Source organism: Osmerus eperlanus, chromosome 14, assembly GCF_963692335.1.
Source record: "Osmerus eperlanus chromosome 14, fOsmEpe2.1, whole genome shotgun sequence".
Lineage (NCBI taxonomy): Eukaryota > Metazoa > Chordata > Actinopteri > Osmeriformes > Osmeridae > Osmerus > Osmerus eperlanus.
The window spans coordinates 13,358,092-13,381,448 of NC_085031.1; the positions used below are offsets into that span (position 1 = coordinate 13,358,092).

The following is a 23,357-nucleotide window of genomic DNA, read 5'->3' on the forward strand; positions in this document are numbered from 1 at the left end:
TCTTATTTGTCATGATAATGGTTACCTCTCTATTCGCCAGAAAAATAATGTGAATAATCTTGGAGCTTCTCCAAACACTATGACACTCTACTTTTGAGTTAATAACATCTTGTTCTCTATTTTCTATTCTATTTCAGTTCATTTATAGAGTAAAAAACATTGTAATATTACTACTAATATCAGGTTTGTAACTTAAAGCACTAATACAAATTTCCCTAGCCACCTACATCTCTCTCGCAGAGTATAAGCACCATCTAAACTGCTGCTAAAAGCTCTGGAAAGTGCCGTCTGTTAATCAACCTCTGAACTGCCTTTGTAGATACTGGTCTTAATGCTTTTGAAAATTGAAGTTGTCGAGAAAGGGCTTTATGTGGCTTCTCTGTTTGGCCTTATGTGCTGTTTTATTAGACGACCACAGAAAAATGGGAGAGCTATTTGTTTATTTTTTACAGCCAAATAGCTAGTCATACCTGAGTCATGCTCCTCGGGGATAGAGGTAACATGAAATGGCTCTTTGTTAGCCAATTATGCAAGAATACCTACCTGATAGCAAAACACGTAACTAATTACCATTAGCATGCGTTATGAGCTATTTGCTATTACGGCGTAAATTGGTGCTATCAGTGGCTGATTGCTGTTGACTGGCAACGATTCCGTAGGTGATGCCAAGCATCATAATTTCACTTCCTTTCGTGAAGTTAAGCAACACCACCCTTTGCTTTTTGAGGACAGAAAGAGAAATAAAAAAGTTAAAGGTTGGAAAATTGAACTTGAAAGGGTGCTCATCCTCCCAGTATTAGGGTTGTCCTGGTGTGCTTACCACTGTCTAACACCCTCTTCTATGGTTAAAAAATTTGACGCTTAATGTCACCCAAAGATTACACTTTTCTTATCAGTTTAATGAATTGTCTTTCTGTCTCTCACTCTTTGTCTGTTTTGCTCGAGTCATCTGTATTGTCTTTGGTCTCCCGTTGTGATTTGATCTTCTAATCTTTTTTCTCCATCAGAATACGCAATGTAAAACTCAAACTAGATGCTGATGTCAAAAAAAGAAATACATTCAAATGCTTTAAGTGCACAGCAAACCAAAGTGTATGAAAGAACTCAACTGACCACATATATGATCAGATGCTTTGGACAAATATATACAGTACATGTGAAATTATATTATAGCTTCATTGTGAAGTACTTGATCAGTTTATTTGAAGTAATATCTTTTAGTTTATCATTTTATTATTATTTATATTTATTTATTTATATTTATTTATATTTATTATTTTATTATTTGGAAACTTTCATAAAGAACATTGCACTTTAATATGTACAAAAGTGTTCTTTTAAAGCAACCTCAATTTTCAGGAAACGCAAAGGGAATTAATTAAGCCTTAATAACTCATGAATATTTCATTACATTTAGACATTTAGTCATTTAGCAGACGCTCTTATCCAGAGCGACTTACAGTAAGTACAGGGACATTCCCCCGAGGCAAGTAGGGTGAAGTGCCTTGCCCAAGGACACAACGTCAGTTGGCATGACCGGGAATCGAACCGGCAACCTTCGGATTACTATCCCGGATTACTATCCCGCTTCCCTCACCGCTCAGCCACCTGACTCCCCCTGACTCATTAGTTACTGTATCAAGTGAAAATAAGCAATTAAGGCATATTATGCAGAAACAGGCTGGTTCCGAGACATTGGGAAAATTCAATAATGGATTCCACTGGTCCTTTTATTTTATTACTATTAGTAGGCTTCTATTTTGTGTTACCCAATATGACATTTCCTCTTGTGTTAAGCTAGGGTCAGTTAGCCAGTTGTCCGTTTTGGACATGCTGTGTAATGTATATTGCTTGGATAGATAAAGATAAGATAAAGATAAGATAATAAACACTACAGGCATTGATGTGGAAAAGTACACACTTTATCATGCTTAATGTTTGGTTCTTTGACCTCACAAAGTAGATAGAGAAATCAATATGAGCTCAAAGAGCAAAAGAGAGGCTAGTAGTATGCAGAGTTTCATGGGGGGGGGGGGCTGGACACCAGTGCATGTAACCAGGAACATGTTTAATGGTTTGTGAAAGCTGGATCTGAGCCTTGCCCTTCAGTATTGATGCTTGCACTGGTTACAGCTAACCCAGCCATAGTGAGTCGGGGGCTGTGGAGCAGCGGAGGCAAGTCATTTATCTGCCCTGAAGGACCTATATCTGGACATGCTGCAAACATTCTACACCTAAAAGGCCTTTACTCTTCAAATTTGAGGTAATTCTGCCATTGTGTGGTGTTAAAGGATATTAAATGGTGCCATTTAATATGATCTGGAACCATCCCTCTTTAACTCGAGAGAGTCAATGACAGGCCACGGGTTGGGGGATGACTTGGCTTCAGAGGGAAGTGGCAATTTAATTCAGTTGAAAAACGATCAATTCCTGTCATGTCATGCTACTGCTCTGTTCTGATTCCTCCAAGGTCAGACAGCCAATGAAACCAAAAAATAGCTTCAAGAAAACAAAGACTGAAAAACTGAAAATATATTTTTTTATTAATTGAGGTAAGCAATTTACATTATTTAATCATCCGCATCCAATTCCCCCGCAAACACAGACGAAAAAACATAATCAAAAACATGTTTCATCTGTTAACAGCCAACGTTTGGTCCCGGCCACTAATGATATGCGTGATCATGTTCCCCATTAAACCTGAACTCATGATTGCCCCTTGAGTTAATGTAACGCATCACCCAGGAATCCATCCCCTCCTCTTCCTTTATTAAAAAAAATACTGTTTTTGAAACAAAAGCGCAGATGTGGAGCCCTTGTCATTTCTCCTTGCTTCTCGACACTCGCATTACACATATGAATGACTGGTCTGGAAAAACACTAGTCGAGCAAGCTCCAGCCTTTTATCCCAGCCTCATTAAAAATCCCCCAATGTTTAATTAAAACGCAACCTGGCTGCTCTTGAGGGACAGTCAGTGGTCCCTGGTACGAGCTCTAGGTATTCAGAACAGCCAGCGATCCTGCCAGGCTCTGATGCACACTTGTCTTAAATGAAAGGGAATGAGGGAGCGAGCATGCTTGTCCCTGAGTAGTTTCCCAGTTTTTTCCCTCCGAAGTGTGTACTTGTGTATTAGTACCCTCCCCTCTCCCCATTTACACAGAACGGTGATGTGTTCTTGTCAATTTGGCTTGTCTTACACCCAAACGAGAAGAATACAAGTCCACAGTCTGTAGAGAAGGAAGGTCACGCTGAGAATCCTTTTTAGATTATTTAGAACCCCCAATAGATGCTAAATGAAAACCCAAATAGTTATTTCTGAACTGAAAAAGATTTTTACTCTGAACCTATTCTTTCAGGGTCACCCTAGGGACAAAAGTGTCTACATAGCAGTCCTTATTTACCAGAGTGGTGCTTTGTAGTAGATTGAATGTTGGTGGATCAAAGCTAGTGCTGTGGCCCACAGGCAAACGAACATTTGCACTCAGATTGATGGGTTCCATCCTAAAAGTCTGAGGACACTTCATTCTCTAATCTCCTTCTCTTGACTCCACGATGGCTGAATAATTAGTCATTTGTGAAGTGAGGTAGATGGGGACAGTTTAAAGGGACAGTATTGCATTTCTGTTTGGTGGCTTTTATGTAGCGTGTTGCAGCAGTTGGTGCTGAAATAACACATGACTATCAGAGTTTTACTCTAAATAAGCCATAGGATGAAGGCTTTAACAATAAAACACCAAACCTTGTGTATCCGTTCACAGTCTTACACACACACACACACACACACACACAATCACAGATATGCACACACATTTGTATATCCCCCTCCCCTCAGCATACGATAACAGACGACCGTTTTTAGTTTCACGCGATTAGTGTTTCATGCATTCATTAGAGACCCCCCATTTCTCATACTCTCATATTTCTCTCTCCATCTCAAACGGAGAGACACAGAAGGGGACCATACACCTGTGCCTTGAAGTGTGGTTTGGGGAAAGGAGATGTGGACCAGCAATTTCACTCATAGGTTAGTACTGTGTTTTCCATTGTGTTTGTACTCTTTAGTTGTAAGGGGTTAAAAGCTGTATACTTTGCACTTTATGATCGAAAAACAATATTCAAAGATCAAGCAGAATATATTGTTCATGAATGGAAATAATGGGATGTATATTTTAGATAAATGATTGATGAATTCTAAACTCAGGGGGTCTTAAAGGTGGCTGTAAAAAGGTATAGCCTATTTGTCTGTTGTTCTGCGTATCCATCAAATGTTCACCAACCTGTGTTGTCTTGATTTGTTTAAAAGTCAAACATTCCAACATTAATACCATCTCCAATATTTATCTGTACAATCACATGTGCACCAGGCAAACATATACTGTATTCCACATGGACCTACATTAATTACTTATCTGCACATTTTCAGCACCATATAGAATTACCATTCAAAAACACATTTCCACAAGTCAGTCGTGATAAGTACTTTTAATAAAAGGCTTAAAGCTTTTCCAGTTTTTGCTGAGGCCATATGCTAACATGTTGATAAGAAGGAGAGTTGGTGATACTACCCTCAGGAAATGACATATGGGGAACTGCTGAACTGTACAGTTTAATACTGAAAAATATGCTGCTATGCAACAAGCCCAGGCTACGACCCTGCACCTAATTCCTAGAAAGTGAAGTCAAAACATAGCTGGAGTCTACCAGTGTTATGAATCACCAGATTGACTCTGATAATATGCTTATTTTGGATACTGTCAAAATTTAAGGGGAGTGGGGGGTTAAAAGAAAAAATAAACACACTCAACCAATCTAACCATTCTGCTATTCCAGACAATCCTTTTTGTTTTTTGAACAGATGAAAAGATGAACAGGAAGTGGTTGCTGTTAGTCCTTCTCAGAATAAGATAAGAAGTGAACTTGAAAGAAGAGACAACATTCTCAGTCAGGGCAGCTACAGTATTTCTTTCTGACCGTCCACTCACGAGTTGACTGTTGAATGCAGAGCTCGGATCAGGAGTATTTCATTTTATTTCAATATATTAAATTTGATGGATTTACCTTTTTCTATTAAGGTTTAGCCAGATGTTCAGATGCAGACACCCAGACAGACATACGTCCACCCAGATGGGCAGCTGCATAGAGACACACACACACACACACATACACAAAGAAAACATTCCAAGCTGAAACAACAGCAAGACACATGATTTGAGCGTTGATTGTGTTCTCCATGACAGGGATGTGTGTGTGTCTGCACAGACAGTGCAGCTTGTTCTTAATAAGCCCTCGTTCACTGTGCTGGAAAGGTTAAGATGGTGGGTCAAACAGAAGCTGGGGGTGGGGGTGAAGGGGGAGTCGGGGAGGGTCGGTGAGGCGTTGACACGCTTGGAGAAGAGCACACATTTTTCTCTAATAGCATTGTGATGACCTCTGAGATTAGATACCGACCTCTGAACCTTTGTCCTAGACTCCTTGGATCATTCCGTCTGAGACAACAAAGACAATTCTGCCAAGTGAGTTGTTGTACAGCTGACCGGTTTTTAAGCTCGAGCACATCTGGGAGACTAGAGTTTCCTCACATTTCCACACACCTTTCACACGAGACTTGCATTTTTTCTCTGAATACGACCTAGTGATTTACTGACTGAATATGACATGTCCACAGTGTAAACTTGAAGCAGTGTAAACATTTAAATGGACATTCTTAGTGTCACATTGTGAGCTCTATTTAAGTCATTACACACCTAATGCAAGTAGGTTATTGGGTGAGGGCTGATTTGCAAATTCAGTGTCAGTATAAATATTTGTAGAAATGATGATGTAAGATGTCTGATAGAATTGGGTCGACCTGCCAGTAGACCACAAGGTCAGTGTTCTCCACAGGTTTTGTGTCGTTTTTCCAGGCAAGTGTGAAGAAAGGGATTCAAAGGGAAAGAGGAAAACAGTGATGTGTGATTGTGTGCATGGAGAAAAAGAGCAGTCTGCTTAGAGACTACAGCCATTTGCGTTGTTGATGATGAGGATGATGAAGATTAGTACAATTCCGAGGAGTACGTTGACGATGATGACAAGGAGGACTATGACTGACATGGACATGGGACATGGACTGACACTTCACTCTGTTTTACCAAACCCACATCTCTGCACAACTGCACAGTCCCTTCGGTGCTCATTAAAAGCCATTCTCACTGAAGTATAACATCTTTCTATGCTGCTTCTGATTTTGTCTGTCCACCCCTCAGCTGCTTCTATCACAGTTGGAGTAACACTTGTTCCGCTAATCTGAGTCATCACACCGTCCCTAAAAATAAATATAAAAAATTCATGTAGCGTGCAACAGCAACTCCTCTGTCGCAACAGCTCAGAGAACCTTTTTTCTTTTTAAGATTTGGCCTGTTATGGCTTTATTGGACACAGATAGTCAAGAAATGTGGGAGAGGGAGTGGGGGAAACATACAGAAATGGCCCGAAACTGAAATTGAACCTGGGCCACTGTGTTAGGGCCTCGTCTGAAGCTGGTACGCGTTCTACCAAGTGAGCCACCAGGGTGCCCCAACAATCCTTCTTTAGTAGGCACTTCTTACCTTTCAGAACAAGCCACATGAAAGGTAAAACTGACAGAGTTCTCACCATGCTGTATTCAAGGAGAAAACCAAAGCTTTGTGTTAGCTCCCCACTGGCAGTGGGGAGACGTTCTGCCTGTCAGTTTTTCATGATGTTGCGAGCCAGACAAGTTCTACTCCAGAAGAACTAATGACAGCTTACCCATGAGAGAATTTATTTTGTCTTCCCCTGGGAGACTCAACCCAGGAACAGGTCATATATCTTTATTATGGTTGTCAATATTCCAAAATGACTGCCACCAGCAGCCACTTCCAAGTCCTTATGAACCATGTGGCTCTCTATTTGGGTTGTTTTGGCCTCATTCAGATGAGACACGCCAAAGATTTTTGTTTGTCATTCTCTTCAGGTTAGTGAGGTGTGTAAATAAACTCAAGAGGGGCTCTGGTTTTTCTCATTGAGTCCAGTTGAGGCCATGGATAGATTGCAGCCCAGTTAGGGTTGAGCGCCACAGAGCAAACAGCTGGATAATCGCATGCTACGCATGTATCAAGCTAAAACACACATACGGGGTATTGAGTATATGAGGAAGTACCTCGGAACTTTATCGGGGACCAAATTCTGGGTGGTTTGCATGCTTTGGTAGTTACTTGAGCATCCAAATAAACTTCAATGAGGCTTTTTAGACAAACGGGGGTACTTTGAAACCGCTCACCAACTGCTTCTTAAGGCCAAAAGCCTCATTAATGACCATGTGTACTTCCTTGTGTTTCGACAGATCCAGATCAAGCCATGGATAACAGTAGCCTGGGCTGGCTCGGGGAAGGGAACGCTTCTCTCCTGAACGACTCGGATTTGTGCGGCCGGTCAAGGCACCGGGCCTTCCGCGTGGCACTGTACACCTTCCTTACGGTCGGCATCGTCTGTACGGTGGTGGGAAACTTCCTGGTGGTGCTCGCAATTGCCTACTTCAAGCAGCTGCAGTCGCCCACTAACTCCTTTGTGATGTCGCTAGCTGTGGCAGACTGCCTGGTGGGCTTGGTGGTGATGCCCTACAGCATGGTGCGGACAGTGGAGGGCTGCTGGCTCTTCGGCGCCCTCTTCTGCCAGCTCCACTCCAGTCTGGATGTCATGCTCTGCACCGCCTCGATATTCCACCTCAGCTGCATCGCCTTCGACCGCTACTACGCCGTCTGCAACCCGCTGGTCTACTCCCTCAAGATGTCCCAGAACCGTGTGGTGATGCTCATCGTGATATGCTGGGCGGTGCCCATCCTCATCTCCTTCGGCCCCATCCTGCTAGGTCTCCACATGGTCGGCGTGGACATCCCCCTCCCCCCTGACGTGTGCATCTTCCTGGTCAACCGCGTGTACGCTGTCATGGCCTCCCTGGTGGCCTTCTACCTCCCCATGGCCATCATGCTCGTGGCCTACTGGAAGATCTACAAGGCGGCCAAGAGGCAGGCCATGCAGATCAGCGCCATGGAGAGCCAGATGGCGTCTGGAGTGGGCAAGGACTCCAGCAAGAAGCAGAGGCACCGCAACGCCATGAGGAGGGAGAGGAAGGCTGCTAAGACCCTGGGGATCATCATGGGGGTCTTCCTCCTCTTCTGGGTGCCCTTCTTCACCGTCAACATTGTGGATCCGTTCATCAACTACTCCACCGCGGAGGTGATCTGGGACATCTTCCTTTGGCTGGGCTACGTCAACTCCTCCCTCAATCCCTTCCTCTACGGGTTCTTTAATCGCTCCTTCCGGAGGGCGTTCCTCATGATCATGGGCTGTAGGCTCTGCCTGCCTGGGACTTCAGCCGGTATGGACCTATCGCACTCTAGGAGAGATGCCAACGAACGCACTGATAACCAATAGTGCAAAGAACTAGGTATAAAAATGTTTTTCAAGGTTTAAAAACACATAATTTTAAAGTTACCCAAGATTGTTTAAATGCAGTTCACAGTACTGAAGATGGTTCCGGGGAAAAACAAAACAACCTTTAGCTTCAGTCGTTTGTCTCTTAGAAAGATGATTTCCACTTTTAACTTGAACTGTGTACAGTAATTGTGGTTATCCTTGAGGGTTTAGGTTGGTTGAGGGGCAGTTCTATGGGCATATGTGAAGCCCTCTGTGACATGCTTGCGTGTAAAAAGGGCTATACAAATAAATTTGATTTGATTATCCAAAGGGATCATGTTTGTGCAATGATCATGTTTTTGAAAGGGATATTCACTTCCTAAAACATCAACAATGTGAAAGAAACTTTCTGTTTGATGGATAAAAAGGGTGGAAATGAACAGAATGGAAACCCGGAAGCCCAAATGACAGTGTGTGCAAATAAACACACAATTTGAGTCAGAATTGCCAATGCAAAAATGTGAATGCCCTCAAAGTAAACGTTGTTCTAGCTTTGTAAATACATAAAATGTCGGTTTTGCTTTGTATAAAAGCTTCAATGTTCCAAAATAAATGTATGTGATGTCTGCTTGTTTGCACTTTGTCCTAAAAGAGCTGCTACTGTTCTGGGCACATTGTGTATTCTTTATTGGCTGAAATTATGAACATGTAGGCCTATACAAGAAAGTATAACTTTGAATTGAATGAAGATACTCTGTCTATGTCTTCATTGTACAGAGCACTTCCTGGATTTCGATTGAAGTAGGAAGCTTTTACTTTTAATAAGTCAGATGGCTGAGCGGTGAGTGAGTCGGGCTAGTAATCTGAAGGTTGCCAGTTCGATTCCCAGCCGTGCAAAATGACGTTGTGTCCTTGGGCAAAGCACTTCACCCTACTTGCCTCGGGGGGAATGTCCCTGTACTTACTGTAAGTCGCTCTGGATAAGAGCGTCTGCTAAATGACTAAAGGTAAATGTAAATAACAAGCAAATTAGATTTGGATCCAATATTTAAAGAACTGTGAGGCTTTATTGCCCTAAATTAGCCACACAATTTAGCTGCCTATGCACACATTGTTTGTGTTTGTATTACAAACTGTGATTGTTTTAGTTGTCCTCACAACGCGATTACAAGGCTATGTTTGATGCAGGAAATATCTGGAGCCAAAATAGAATGTGAAATATGGTTATGTTTTGATTAAACTGTGCTTATGAAATGATTAGTGCCTTTAGCTGAACAGACGGGGTCAAACACTGGCACCAGCCTGTCCAGCCATGCCAAGTAAGAATAATATGGGAGAGAATGAACCTCAGGACACTGTGCCAGAGTGTGTGTGTGTGTGTGTGTGTGTGTGTGTGTGAGAATGAGAGAGAGCAAAGGATAAAAAAAGGATTTTGATAACAATGTGCATAAGAGGAAGGAAATGCAATGGTTTGAGGATGTCCTCTCTAAACTTCTTCGTAAATACCTTTCTCACCTGCACTGTGACCTCACATTTTGAAAGAGCAGAAAAACAGATCATGAAACAGATCATGAAACAGATCATGAAACAAAAAACCTATCTCAAAACAAAATCAAGCGAATGGCTAAGAAAACAGCCATAAAACAATATGTACTTCAAATAGAATACCAAACCCCTATATTTCTCGGAGATATTTATGGTATCCATCCAGCTCGTGAGTCAGACAGAATGACAAAGTACAGCTTTAATCATGGCTTTACCCTGCTGAGTGCTTTGTGTTTACCCTCGGAGAGATTCACTACACACAAACACACACACACACACACACACCATCCCACACGGGGTGCGCATCACAGGTGGATTACTCATTCTGCAAAAGGAAGCACACTCTCATAGACCAAGCAAAAAAAAACGTCACATTTGTTTTTGTTTTCCTGGCAGCCAGACATTCACACACATCCCCACCCACCCAAACACCCCAACACACACACACACACGCTCTCAAATCAACAAATTGCATCAAAGCACAACTTCTACATTGCCACAAGACCTTTCCTGTTCTTTGCATTTCACCTACAGTAGTACGGTGGTAGAGACAGAGGAGACCTACTTCAACGCAGCTCCACCTCCACCTGTTCAAATGGAACAGAACTTCGACTTCAACAGATCTCAGCTGAAAATGTCTGGTAGGAATTTAGTATAAAAAATACTGCTCAGCCTCTCCCGTTCTGTGTAATCAATCGGACGATAAGCATCACGCTGCATGGGTTGGGTTTTTTGAAAGAGGAAAAGGATGTGGAAGGTATTCGAAAGAGTGCTGGCTTGACACAACAGTGAAGGGAAGAATTCAACAGTTTGGTCCTCGCCAGAACCCAGAAGAGCTTCTCCTCAACACCTTGAACAACACACTGCTAGGCAGACTCCACTTGCACCTGTTGATGCGGTGTGAGCACTGCTTTGTATCACGGTTTCCTTGTTTGTTTGCTGACTTGGCCCTGATTAGGGAACTGTTGCTGTTTAGCTGACTTGAGGCGGATCTATTAAACTGACGTTTTTTCAGTCCTGTCTAGGTTAAATGAATGTAATTAATTAAATGAGTAGCATTTTGAAAAATTCTCAATGTAAATATGGGAAGTAGAACATACTGTCATGCATGACAACACAGCTTTTGCAATACTTAAGCCAAAAACAACCAACTTAGTGAACAAGATGAAGTCCTTTAAAAGACAAAATGTTCATATTTGTTTTTGTTGAGATGTCAGAAATTTGTATTAATAAAAGACCGTTAAACAAACATTTATTAGCTGACTCAAGTTTGGTTCAGTGATTTACATACATTTAGAAACATAAGAACACATTTAGAAATGTAAAATTACAGAGATACAAAGAGAGAGAGACAAAAAGAGAAGGAAAGAGACAAAGTTGGAGACGGGGAGAGAAAGATACAGAGAGAGTTAGAGAAAGAGAGAGACTCCACTTAGTAAGCTGTTTCTTACTGACATTTTTGTGTTTCAGTTCAGAATTTGGCAGCGACACACAACATTTGAGTCATACTTCAGACTATGATTTATCTTTGACTTTCGCAGCGCACATTTCCTTTTCTTTGTCTCAATATTCATGAGCAGATAACCCACAAAGACAGAGAGTAATCTCATACTTTTGTGGAAGTGCAGTTGTTAGCTATGGCGTAACACTTCCTTTATCATCAATCAACATTGTGTGGTGATACATTATAAATAAGGAATAAGTCATGCATTTTTCAAACAGTCCCCATCAATAGTGACATCTGCTGGGAATGACAGGTATGTGCCAAGAATTTTGCCGTAATAATATTCTTGAATGGCTGATTCCGTAATGGGGGTTTGGATTTTTTTCTAATTGACAATTTTTAAAGACAAGTGAATCAATATTGTATTGTGAGAGTGGAAAGAAATGGGATACAGAATAATTACAAAATCAGAATTTCTCTTTTTTATTTTGGACAGTGACAGACATCATGACATCAGCAAGTACAAACAATAAACCAAAAATCTTTTTGGGAGGGGCAAAGCAAATAAGACAACTGGAGGGGTTCATGGTTTTAGCTCAGCAGTGGTCCTTTCAAAGGCAAATTACCTTTCGTCTGTGTCTTTTTACACGGCCAACTCAGGTAAAAGAGTAGTCTGTCAATAGTTATTCAGTTTGTCTGAAGTGCTCAACTTGTGCTGTTTAAACAGGAAAAGTCATAGGTTATGGATAGCTCATGTCAGGACGTCCCTGATTAGTCTTTCTCGTTACTGCATTATCAGTTGCCATGGTTAGCCAGATTTTCAACCAAAGAATATTGTCCAAAAGCTTCAAGTCAGTCCCTCTGCAAATATCATATTTACATTAAAGTTGAGCTACAAAACTTGTCTTCCTGCCAGTCAATCATTAGTAAATTGAGCTTCAGAAGTGGTATCTTTGTGGTTCTGATGGCTTTTATAGCTGGCTGAGATTAAGACTGAAAATAACTGAAGGCCACAGTCACTGCAAAACACTACATCCTTCTCAACGTTGAGCCAGACGCTATAGATCTTAACCAGAGCGAGATGTTAACACTCATTTTCTAACACGTGACTTCCACAGTGCTCATCTCATTTCAAGGTTGGCTTTAATTAAATCTTTTTTTCCTCAGAGTGGAAGCTTCCCTCCTTCTAAAAAGAAAAATCCTCTTGTAACATTCATCAGAGGTTGATATCATACTTTGGACCAATTTGTGCTTTGATCAAAGAGACTATTTCCCGACACTGGCTGAAACCCTTTGATGGCAATGACTGTGAAAAATCTTTCCTTTCTTCTCCAGTGGACATATTTCCTCAGCAGATTTCCTGTTGGTCACATGGCCCCGGTAGGTGAGAAATCATTGGACGTAAATTTCAAGTCTCTAAATATCAGTCTCCTTTAGACCATAACACTCTGACAGGTCATAGATCTGGAAACTACTCTGCTCGGCACAGTCATTGAAGATCCCCATGGAGACGGTGTCAATCTCAGCCCGTCCCAGCGCGGGCGTGGTCCCTTTGACCGGGCCCCCCTTGATCTTATTGGACAGGTTGTTCATCTTCTCCCTGAGGTGGAAGGAGGACTTGTCCAGTGGTGAGAACAGACTCCACCCCTTGAAGCTGATTGGGCGACTTTTGTCCTTATAGTAGAGAGGGTTCCCGCACGACTCGTGGATGGCGAAGCCAGGGTGGTAGCTGTCTCGGCGGTCCCGACTGGTGGCGCCCTTGACGGCGGTCCGCCAGCGCTGGTCGTAGAAGCGACGCAGGACTCTCCGGCGCCGGTGACACTGACACCTCAGGAGGCGGGTGAAGGCTCGCTGGAACTCTTTACTGGAGCAGGGGTAGATGATTGGGTTGATGCAGCTGTTAAAGTAGCCCAGCCAGAAGATCACCTTAAACACGGGGTCAGAGGGCTTCAAGGCTGGGAAGAAAGAGCCTACAGGGAGATGGAGAGAGAGATTGGTTGTTAAAATGTGTATTGCAGTTTTTTTTTTTGAGTCGTTATTTTGATTTGCAAGAGTGTATGTGTTTTTGTGAAAATTAACAGTTTTGTCAAATGAACTCCCTCATAGTGTTAACCCTGTGCCAGACCAAAGAAATTATAGTTGTCCTCTCTCACATATTGTCTCTCTCTGTCTCCCACACACACTAACTCTCTCACACACACCCTTCACAGACGTGTGCTTGCAATTTTCCACCTTTCATTGGTTCAGAGGTGCTCTCATCAAAGTACCATAGTTAATAGCAGGAAAGACACCCACAAGTGGAGAAAGGGCGGACAGGGGAAGGGAAAGTAGGAAGGTGTTTGAAACTATTAATGATGCGACCATGGATCCCAATAGCCTTCTCTCGACCACAGAGGAGGTAATTGGCTGTAATTTGGTCTGGGAGATGAAAGCACAGTTCTTTAAGGACAGATGGGTAATGGGAGCGCCTGCAATGCGCCGAGACCCATCGATAGAGCAGGAAGTTCGGGACCTTTGGAGACAGAAAATGTTAAAACAAGGCGGGGGGTGAGCATTCCACAACGGAAGCTTTTTGTGTTTGTCTGACGGTGCTTGTTAGGGAACATTCTGTGTTTTGTTCTTTCATCATAAACTCTGTCCTGGACTTGGAGATGACATGGTTCGTTAAAGAGGCCACCGCTCGCCCTCCCCCCTCTGATATGTGTTTTTGGTGTTTTTTATGTGGCTCAACCACAACCTGAACATGTCACTTCTCCAGAACTGTGTGTTTGTGTGTGTGGATTTGTTGTATAAACACAAACTACCCCTTTTTGCCCTCTCCTGCTCAGTTTAAGATTGGCTTTGATCCTCCTGCGGGGTCAGACAGGATGAGTCATGGCTTTACAACTGTCATAACTTTCATTCCTCTCTCCAGCTAAGGGATTCATTCTATACAGCATCGACACGACTAATCACGAATCAGGACAGGTCATAAAGGATCGTAACGGTTCCTTTGTATTTATTCTTATTGGTGCGTTGACATCATCAGTGACACTTTCCAATCTTAGGCCCTAGTTAATAGATATGGAGGGAGTCCTGGGGCACTCAGGGAGGCGTTGGTCAAGTTATTGAGCACTTTGACGTCCTGAATGTTGTTACCATAATAAAGCGAAATGGTATTCGTATTTCATTGTGCCTTCCTTCACTTTTAAAAGATCAGCAGTCTTTAAAGTCTTTTAAGTCAAGCTTTTCCATCTGGCCTTTAGAAATGTTTATAAAGCTGGGGGTTTTCTAGGGTTGCAGTGCGAGGTAAGACAACTGGTGCCAAAGTCCCTGTCTGCTTCCAAGCAACTAATAGAAGTCTTTGACAATGACAGGGGTGGGGGGTTCAACTTTAAAGTGTGAGCGCAACCATCCGGAGATATATTGTGCCTTTCAGAGTGCACCTTGCATCAGAAGTTTAGAATGCACAGACGGGCGTCCTGTCACTCAACCGTGTGGGCACGCTGGGTATGCACTCTGCCTTACGCCTTCCCTTTGTAACCCAACCCTCGGCTGCAACAGAGGAGTAGAAAGGAGAGGGACCGTTTAAAGTCCGCTAACGCAATGTGCCCCCTGCAGGTATTTGTACTTCGTCACGCATCGGTCTGACACAGACTTGGTCCGGGCTATTTGACATTCAAACCCTGAGCTAAGCCTGAGCTAAGCCGGCTCCCTCTCTTCGGCTGCGTTTACATCCAGTACACACCACTGATGTGTATCTAGGCTAACTCTTTGGGATATCATGAGTGATGCCTCTTGTGTGAAACACAGTCCTACTACTAACACTGACCTCTGCTTGTATCCACTCTCACAGATGCATCTGGGAAATCTAGGAGCTTAAGTTAGGTATACTGGATTAACAACAGACATTATTAAATGTAAAGAGGGAACGTCATTTAAAGAATCTTTCTGATCTATATGATACTATTTCATAGGTTGTTTCCAAGTATTTCCCATGGCTATATGTCATTCCAGAATGAGGTGGGGGATCAGCAGTACCATGGGTCCAGACAGGGGAAGAATGGATGTCTGTAGGGCTGAGGCAGACAACAGCACAGTGGAGGATCTTTGACATTCTAAGAAAGTGGTTTGATGAATTACTACAAATAGCAACTCTGATTGGGCATTCCCTTTCAGCTCTGCGGGACGACCAGCAACAGTAGCTTCCTCTATGTCGCCAGGAGACCAAAACCGTGTCGGTGGCATTTGCCGTGAGTCCAACCCCACTGGCAAGCCCGACTTGACAGGAAAGACGTGTTGTCGTCAGGAAATGCCAAGAAGACACCCGACTGCCTCAATGGAAACTGACATTTCACTTAGTCATTGTCAAGTCTGCATGGACATCACCCCATTTAGCTAGGTAATTAAAGACGTGAGAATAATTTCTTCTATTTCATCAATCGCAGCTGTGATAAAAAAAAAAAAGGATAGATTCTGGGCCAGCTTTGGTGACAGGAACTAGAGAGAGGATAAAACCTTTCATCCATAAAACAGATGTATTGTATTTACATTTAGTCTTTTTTTTGTCATTTTATATTTGTATTTGAAAGAAGGTCACTATTTAAATGAAAGTCATTGTCAATTCTTCTTATTTTGAAATCCAATACATGCATTGACAGACAATATGTAGTCAAAATTATTTTATTTTTTAAAGCAATAAAAAATAAACTACCAGTTTCCCTCTCACTTCTAACCAAAGCTTTCAAAGCGCTCTATGGAGAATGAGAAAAAAGAAAAAGTGCTTTTAAAGATAACATCTGCCTTGTTTTTCAGAGCTAATTATTTCCTTTTCCTCTAGCTTAACCTTCTCTCCCTGTAGTCTTGGTGTAGCACTTTGGGACTTTTCACTGTGGCATGGGAATAAAGCTAAAAACATATTAGTGGAGCAGTGCAGTTTGTTACGCTCCAAGTCAAGTTTGCAAAGAGCATGAATACAGCTCCCTCAGGACAGGTGGAGTGTGTTTCAGGTCCTGCTTCTTACATCAGACGCCATTTGTATCAACTGAACCAACACCTCTGGTCGAAGGTTTTAGGTTATCTCTAAGCTGCTTAGTATTCCACATGCATGTCTACTAACTTTTGGTAACAACATTGTATTAATTCATATTAGTCTTGCCTCCAGGGCGCTGGAGTTTATCCAACCTTCAGTCACCTGACGCTACGCATGACTTCTTCTGGGGATGGTTTTATCATTAGGGGGCAGATGCTGTGCTGTAGGGTCTTAATTGATAATTTCCTCCTTATTTCTGCTTTGGAAACAAGCTTTGACTAGGTGCTAAGCTTGACGGCTCATTAACTTTGTCTTCTGCCGTCAGCTTGTCTCAGTTCTGTCATAACATGAACCAAGGCCGTAGTAGCCATGGAGTCAACATTGGGGGGGGACGAATTAATTTTTTTATGATAATTTCAGACAGCGTGCGTCGTTGCCTGTCGTTGCGTAGGACATTTATATTTTTATTTATATTTTTATATCAATATATTGAGGGGGACATTTTGACCAGATTTGAGTATTGGGGGGGATGTGTCCCTATGTTGTCTCCATGGTTACAGCCTTGACAGGAACACCTCACGCCAAAAAGGTTCGGAGATGAACCTGAGACAAAAGCCCACTGTGTCATTGCTGTCAGAGAACGGAATTGCAAAGGCAGCCCACAACAATGCTTTCCTATGACGGAGCAAATATTTAAGGATCACAGGATTGTATGCGGTCGCAAAGGAGCCCTTCGAAACAAAAACCCCACTCTGAACTGTGGACGGAACCTCCTGGATTGACCTTGTGTTTGCATCATGTTGATGGGTAATTCATTTCAGGCATTTGATAAATGCTCTTTGTGTTTTGCTTGCCCCAAAACTTGTCTCCACCAAACGTTTTAGTGGTTTGATCCCAAGTTGATCTATCAAGTACCCAGGCCTTTTCCCACAGTGAAGGCTGCCTCAATTGTTTAAAACAGCACTGCAGAAACAGAGACATAAAGGAAAAGGAAAGACGGAAAGAGAAAGGGAGAGAAAGTGAGCAGTATTGTACGTTTGGAACTGAGCCCTCTTTACCATCCTCCCTCACCTCTTGTCCCTTTTTCACCTCCCTTCCCTTTTTCAGGAACGTGTGACGTGTGTGTGGCTCAGACAAAGATGGAAAACATTCTCTTTAGCGGCAATCACTGCTGTGATTGGGGCACTGGAGATGTAGATCATTGGAGTAGGAGGGGAGGGCAGAGAGAGGTTTGCAAAAGGATTGTATCTATTTAACATCACGTCTACTGAACTTAATTGACCAAAGACATTTTATGCAATTACGGCAAAGCTATTTAGGAAGAGGTGCGGGGGAAAAAGAGAGTACTGTGTATTTTAGGAGGGGGAGGGACCAACTGGAGGGTTGGAGGGATGGAGGGGGGGGGGTGGTGTATATCGCCTAGCACACGTCTCTGAGTGTGTCCTGAAGGAGGGTCAGGAGATACTATCAGCTGGGCCAACGGTCATGCTCTGTGCAGGCAATCACAATAAAGGACCGGAAACTTGGCACAAGAAAGAAGCTCTGGGTGATTTTGAATTGTGATTAAGTCTTGTGTGTACCATGAAGGTCTGCTGTCATAATGGGCTAAATAACAGGACTGGCTTCTATTATAATAATATTGCACATTAGTTGAATATATTGGAAAGGGACTTATTACATCATAAATAAATAAAAACTCCCCTAATACCTTCTTACAATTTTGTAAAAACCTATCATTACAAAATAGTATACAGTGCCATGGGCAATCCCACTACAAACACTTGATGCCATTTAAGTATGTACGAATTATTATGTATCTACAATGTTTTTACCGTAGGTATTGCTAGTTACACGGTAGTTAAAGTAACTTTAATGTAATGTATTGCCCAATTATGTCATTTAAGAGTAATCTACAATATACATTTTGTCAGTTTCACCAGATAATGATCGTGAGAGCACAGGATCTAAATCTCTCACACAATGTGATTTACATTATTAAACTCCCCAAGCAGCAGCAGAGAAAATTATTTTCCCAATCCTTTACACATATCTCTTAGCCCGGTCTTAGTAACCAATACAGTAGTTTGGTTGTTCAGTGGAAAAGAACACGATGCTGACATCAGAACGCTATTGGGTCTGCTCCTATGAATGAAACGGTGGCCAATTATCTGTGTTTTGCTGTCATGCTTGTGTGTGTACAGTACTAGTTGATAAGTTGATGTGGTGCAGCATTTTCTTTGTGGGTATGGTTATGCGTATGCGAGGGTCTCCACACATGAGCGTGGGTGTGGATGTTAGTGGATGTGTGTTCGATGTGTTCTCATCATTATGGCTCTCTGGGGTCTGCTCTTCCTCGTTGAAGCACATTACCTGAGATCATTATAGCTGCACTTCATTGCTCTACGCTTCTCAACATCTAACCCCATCTTCACATGAAAGCCAGTTTTTGGTCATTAGCATTGGCTGGGTGAGGATGCTTGGTGCTCTTTAAGCACTTCACCTGTGTGTGTACCGCCATGCTAATTAAGTATCTAGGGTGGTTGGGCGTCCTTTGGCCATTTCAGCTTTAAAAGACTTGTAGAAGTGAAGAGTCAACCTCCAATGAACTGCAATGACAAAAAATAACACGTTTCTGGCCTTATGATTTCAAAGCATGTGTCTTTTTCCTGTGTTAAGGCACAACCTGAATGACAGTTGCCTCTATGCTGTTGCGAGTGTCATGTATTGCATGTGTTGATGTAGTGTTATTGTCATAGCGCCTTTTTATGAATTTGACCTTCAGTCATGTTCAATGTACAGTACTCAGAATACCCAGATAGACATGTTTTGACATCAATAGGTCCAGCAGCGTGTACAAGGACAGGAGTACCCCCAGTGCTGTGTTGGTATACGATATTGACCCATGCACTTTTGCAGCATTTCCATACAGCTGACTGTACAAATTGAAAGAACCATTCAAATCATGAACCATTACCCTTCCTGAATACAAAAGGTATGGATTAACTTGTATATGCCTGATTACAAGAAAACGATTATCCCTAAAATGTGCAATTCACTTTTACATGACTAATCTCCTCGATGGATATTCTAATCACTAAATTGTCTAAAAGTGCAGCGTATTTTTGGTGCGTAATACTGAGCCAGAGTCGAACGCACAGTCGTTTCCACCGTAGCATCCTTGATGAGGCATAGGCCTACGATATAATATTTAAATTAAACACGAGCAGGTTTTTTGTATATTCCCATCACATTTCAACGAAATACGCGATGGCACTCACGACCGCCACACGGTTCTTTCTCAAATGTGTTAAATTAAACAACAATTTCTTTAGCATAATTTTCTAAGGAATTCATAACTTGACATTGTTCCTAAATTTCACATTTCAACCTCTTTTAAAATCAGCAAAGCATTACGCATAGAACAGAAATGTTAACCAATAGGCTTAATTCAAACATGAAGCAAATGTGTCAACTCCTAAGACAGATAGGCCTACTTACCCAGTGGCAAAACAAAGAAAAACGGTAGCCAACACAGAATAAACATCCCAACAACGATAGCCAGAGTTTTAGCAGCTTTTTTCTCTCTGGAGAACTTCATCAAGCGCACCGACAGCGAACTTCGGAAAGGGTGATTTTTATTCTTGGAGCCAGCGGAGCGCGTGTCCTCCAGGACACTCCGACAGTGTATCCGGAGCACCACTTCCATCGACTTATTTCTCTCTCGTTTGACTCCCGCCTCTAAACTCTTGGTAGTCCTTCGGGCCACCACATAGACTCTGAAATACATTACTAGGATGACCATGAGCGGGAGGTAGAAAGAAAAGAGCGAGGAAAAGAGCGCATAACCTGGCTCTTCAGTGATGCTGCATATGCTCTCATCCAAAGGTGGCGGTTCCTTCCATCCCAATAGAGGTCCTATGGAGATGACCATAGAAGACACCCACACGACCACCAAAATCACCCCTGCTTTCTTCTCGGTCATGATGGTGGGGTATTTTAAGCAGTATTTAACCCCGATGTACCTATCTATGGAAATTATACAGAGACTGAGGATAGATGCGGTGCAGCACAGCACGTCCACGGCTGCCCAGATGTTACAGAAGATCCGACCAAAAACCCAGCATCCCAGGACCTCCAAAGACGCAGAAAATGGTAGCACAATAATGCTCAATAGCAAATCAGCTATAGCCAAGTTGACAATGAAAAAGTTTGTCACAGTCTGTAAGTGTCTATTGCACAGCACAGAAAGAATAACCAAAATGTTCCCCACAATTGCCGCCAATATAAACACAGACAAAAAGACTCCAACCCCGATGATCTGAGCGTCCATATCAATGTTCCTGCAGGTCGTGTTGCTGATGTTTGGGAGTATTTGGTCCGTAAAAGACGCATTGAGTGTTTCAAAATAGATTCCATCATCGCTTTCGTTCTTCAAATTAGAATATGGCATTTTAAAACTCCATAAAGAACATTTCAGAGTTCGATTCCAATCAATGTATCTTGCATATTGTTATTTGACATCAACGATGTTTCAGATTTCGACTGATGGAATGTGTCACCAACTAGCTTGTCACAGAAATGTCCAACCACTAGAGTGGGAGAGACAGAACATGTAATCTGTTCATTCTCAGAACAGGACGCACTGAAACATTAAAAAAGCTGACAACAACAACAAAAAATCACACTTGTGAAAATAAACAGAAGAGGAATGCCTCGTGTCCAAATAGAATTGATGTAGCAAAGTAACCCATTCTTCAGTTAAAAAGCTGGTAAAATCGTGGCATACACTGTTGCATATCACACTGATAGAAGCGACCGTATTCTACTGCCTGCATCCTCCCAAGGAACTCCAGAGCAAAACGAAGAGTCGCAGCGCGGACTAGAGCGTCTGAGAGTCACACTCCTCCTCAGAGAGTGGATGCAATGACGCGTCGCATTATTCCTGCTACATTTCAGTAGTCCACCAGAGGGCTCTACATCCCGACCTGACCACATGTCAAAAGTCAGGACGAGCGTTACCATATTATGCAGGATCAGTGCAATGTACTTCACGAGGTGGATACTACCGGATTAATTTACAACAGTGTCAGTAAAGTGCAAATTAATCAAATCAAAGTCCACAGAGTAGCCTACTGTATACTAATCACATAAGGTCTGTCTCAAGCTTGCATTCCAAATTCTCAGAGTTACTTATTTGTGCCAATAACAGATTCAATTGGTTCCACTTTCTAAGAAAAAAAGTTTACTGTATCCATTACTGAATAGAAAGCATCATTGATCCAGCACCACCCCTGTTAAGGACCCACTTGCCCACATCAAACTGATCAACAAAATCACTGACTGGCCTCTGCCCAAATCTGGCCTCTTGGCCTCTGAGCACCAGGGCCCTGGGGACTGAGCTGTGAAGTTTCCCCCAGTGAAGCTACACAGCTGCCGGGCCCCCAGAACACATCAGCTGGCTGGAGCAGAGGGACAGGCTGTAAGAGCCATTGGAGGGTCCCCCAGGGGGGTGAAGAGAGGGGGGATGGGGGTGGCATAGACAACGCAGAGCTGTGGAAGAGCGGATTCTGGGAAAGCTGGACCTTCTAGAACGGGGGGGGGGGGGGGGGGGGGAGCTGCTTCGTCCACTAGCTGGACCCCATGAACGATACACCCAAACACTTCCTGCTCCCAATCCACAGACCCAAATTCTTCTTGTGTTGCAGCTCTGAAACATGTGAAAAACAGATTGTGGGTGACTGACAGCATGAGTAGACCTGTGATAGCCTGAAGGAGTGAATTGAATTCCCTAAGGTCATGTGTAAGACAATTCTTAATATTTTTCTGCTTCCTGAAGATAAACACAGATTAAATTGTTCTTATTACTGATTATGGTATTGATAACCGGCCCCACTCCTGTGAGAAGTCAGCCCACTGAGATTTTATTTATTGCCAGCAACCTAATGTAGTTTTAATGTTAACATGTCAATCACCCAGCACTTTTAGAGTCCCTCTTATACCCCAACCGCCTCTGCCGCCACCTCCCCCTTGCTCCCCTGAGCCCCCTGCAGGGCATGATTGAGGGTGCTTTATTCTGTAACATGACGTCAACCCTTCGCTTTTAGTCACTTGGATTGCAGGGTTTGCATGCACTCTGGCACTCAAATTGCTTATCATTTCTTGATGTGTAGTGAATGTGCATTTACAGTATGTCACGTGGAAAACTTGGATACAACAATACTCACTAAATCACAATGTCAGAACACACTCAATCCTGCTTAATAAATAGGAAGTCTGTAACACAAAGAAAGGTTTGCACTTGGTTTATTTGATCTGCCTCAGGTCACAGGATGAGAAAGGCAGGGAAATTAAAGAAAGCTTGAAGTGTTTTAGAAGTTGACTTGTCTCCATGAAACTAAGACCAAAGTATTTCCTTACAGGCACCTTACGCCAAAATGACTCAGTGAGTTCATTTTTCTACATGGTCTGGTTATTAGGTGGGATATTGACTAATGCTATTTAGGAGAGCACTTTACCGAAGGGCATAGTAACATTGCTCCTATCCAAATCTACAGAAACTTCTCTCCAGCTATTCCTGGTTCCTCACCTAAAACATAAAACAAGACAAACAGGCAGCAGATGAGGTGAATTTTCCCCTTCATCTGTTTGGCTCCACCTTAAATCATGTTATTACTTTTTTCAATCACACTCCCTATTTGAAAAGAGCGATAGAAGCCGAATAACCACCCTGTAAAATTTGAAAGAATTTCAAAAACAGCTCTCCAAAACCTAGTCCTAGTTTCTGTTTTGAGAGTGTTCATCTGTACCTCCTCTGGAATCAAACTAAAATACTTTTATTTTATACGAAGTGACAAAGGGATGCACTTACTCTGGATGCATACTACTGTCATGTTTGTGCTCAGGACCCCCGATGATGTTGCAATATTTTTATCTGGGTGATAAAG

At 42.5% G+C, this 23,357-nt stretch overlaps 2 protein-coding genes across 2 annotated transcripts; one reads left to right on the top strand and one right to left on the bottom strand.

The window, feature by feature from the left end:
• The first annotated feature begins 3,472 nt into the window (after positions 1-3,472).
• Positions 3,473-8,611, top strand: LOC134033779 (trace amine-associated receptor 1). Its single transcript, XM_062478058.1, has 2 exons — positions 3,473-4,025; positions 7,341-8,611. The coding sequence occupies exons 1-2, from the start codon at positions 3,881-3,883 to the stop codon at positions 8,429-8,431; spliced, it is 1,236 nt and encodes a 411-aa protein (XP_062334042.1). The 5' UTR covers positions 3,473-3,880; the 3' UTR covers positions 8,432-8,611.
• Positions 8,612-11,223: 2,612 nt separating this feature from the next.
• On the bottom strand, positions 11,224-21,268 carry adra1d (adrenoceptor alpha 1D). The gene is made up of 2 exons (XM_062478451.1): positions 19,912-21,268; positions 11,224-13,372 (listed from the first exon to the last, which is right to left on the bottom strand). The coding sequence occupies exons 1-2, from the start codon at positions 20,861-20,863 to the stop codon at positions 12,819-12,821; spliced, it is 1,506 nt and encodes a 501-aa protein (XP_062334435.1). The 5' UTR covers positions 20,864-21,268; the 3' UTR covers positions 11,224-12,818.
• Positions 21,269-23,357: the final 2,089 nt, after the last annotated feature.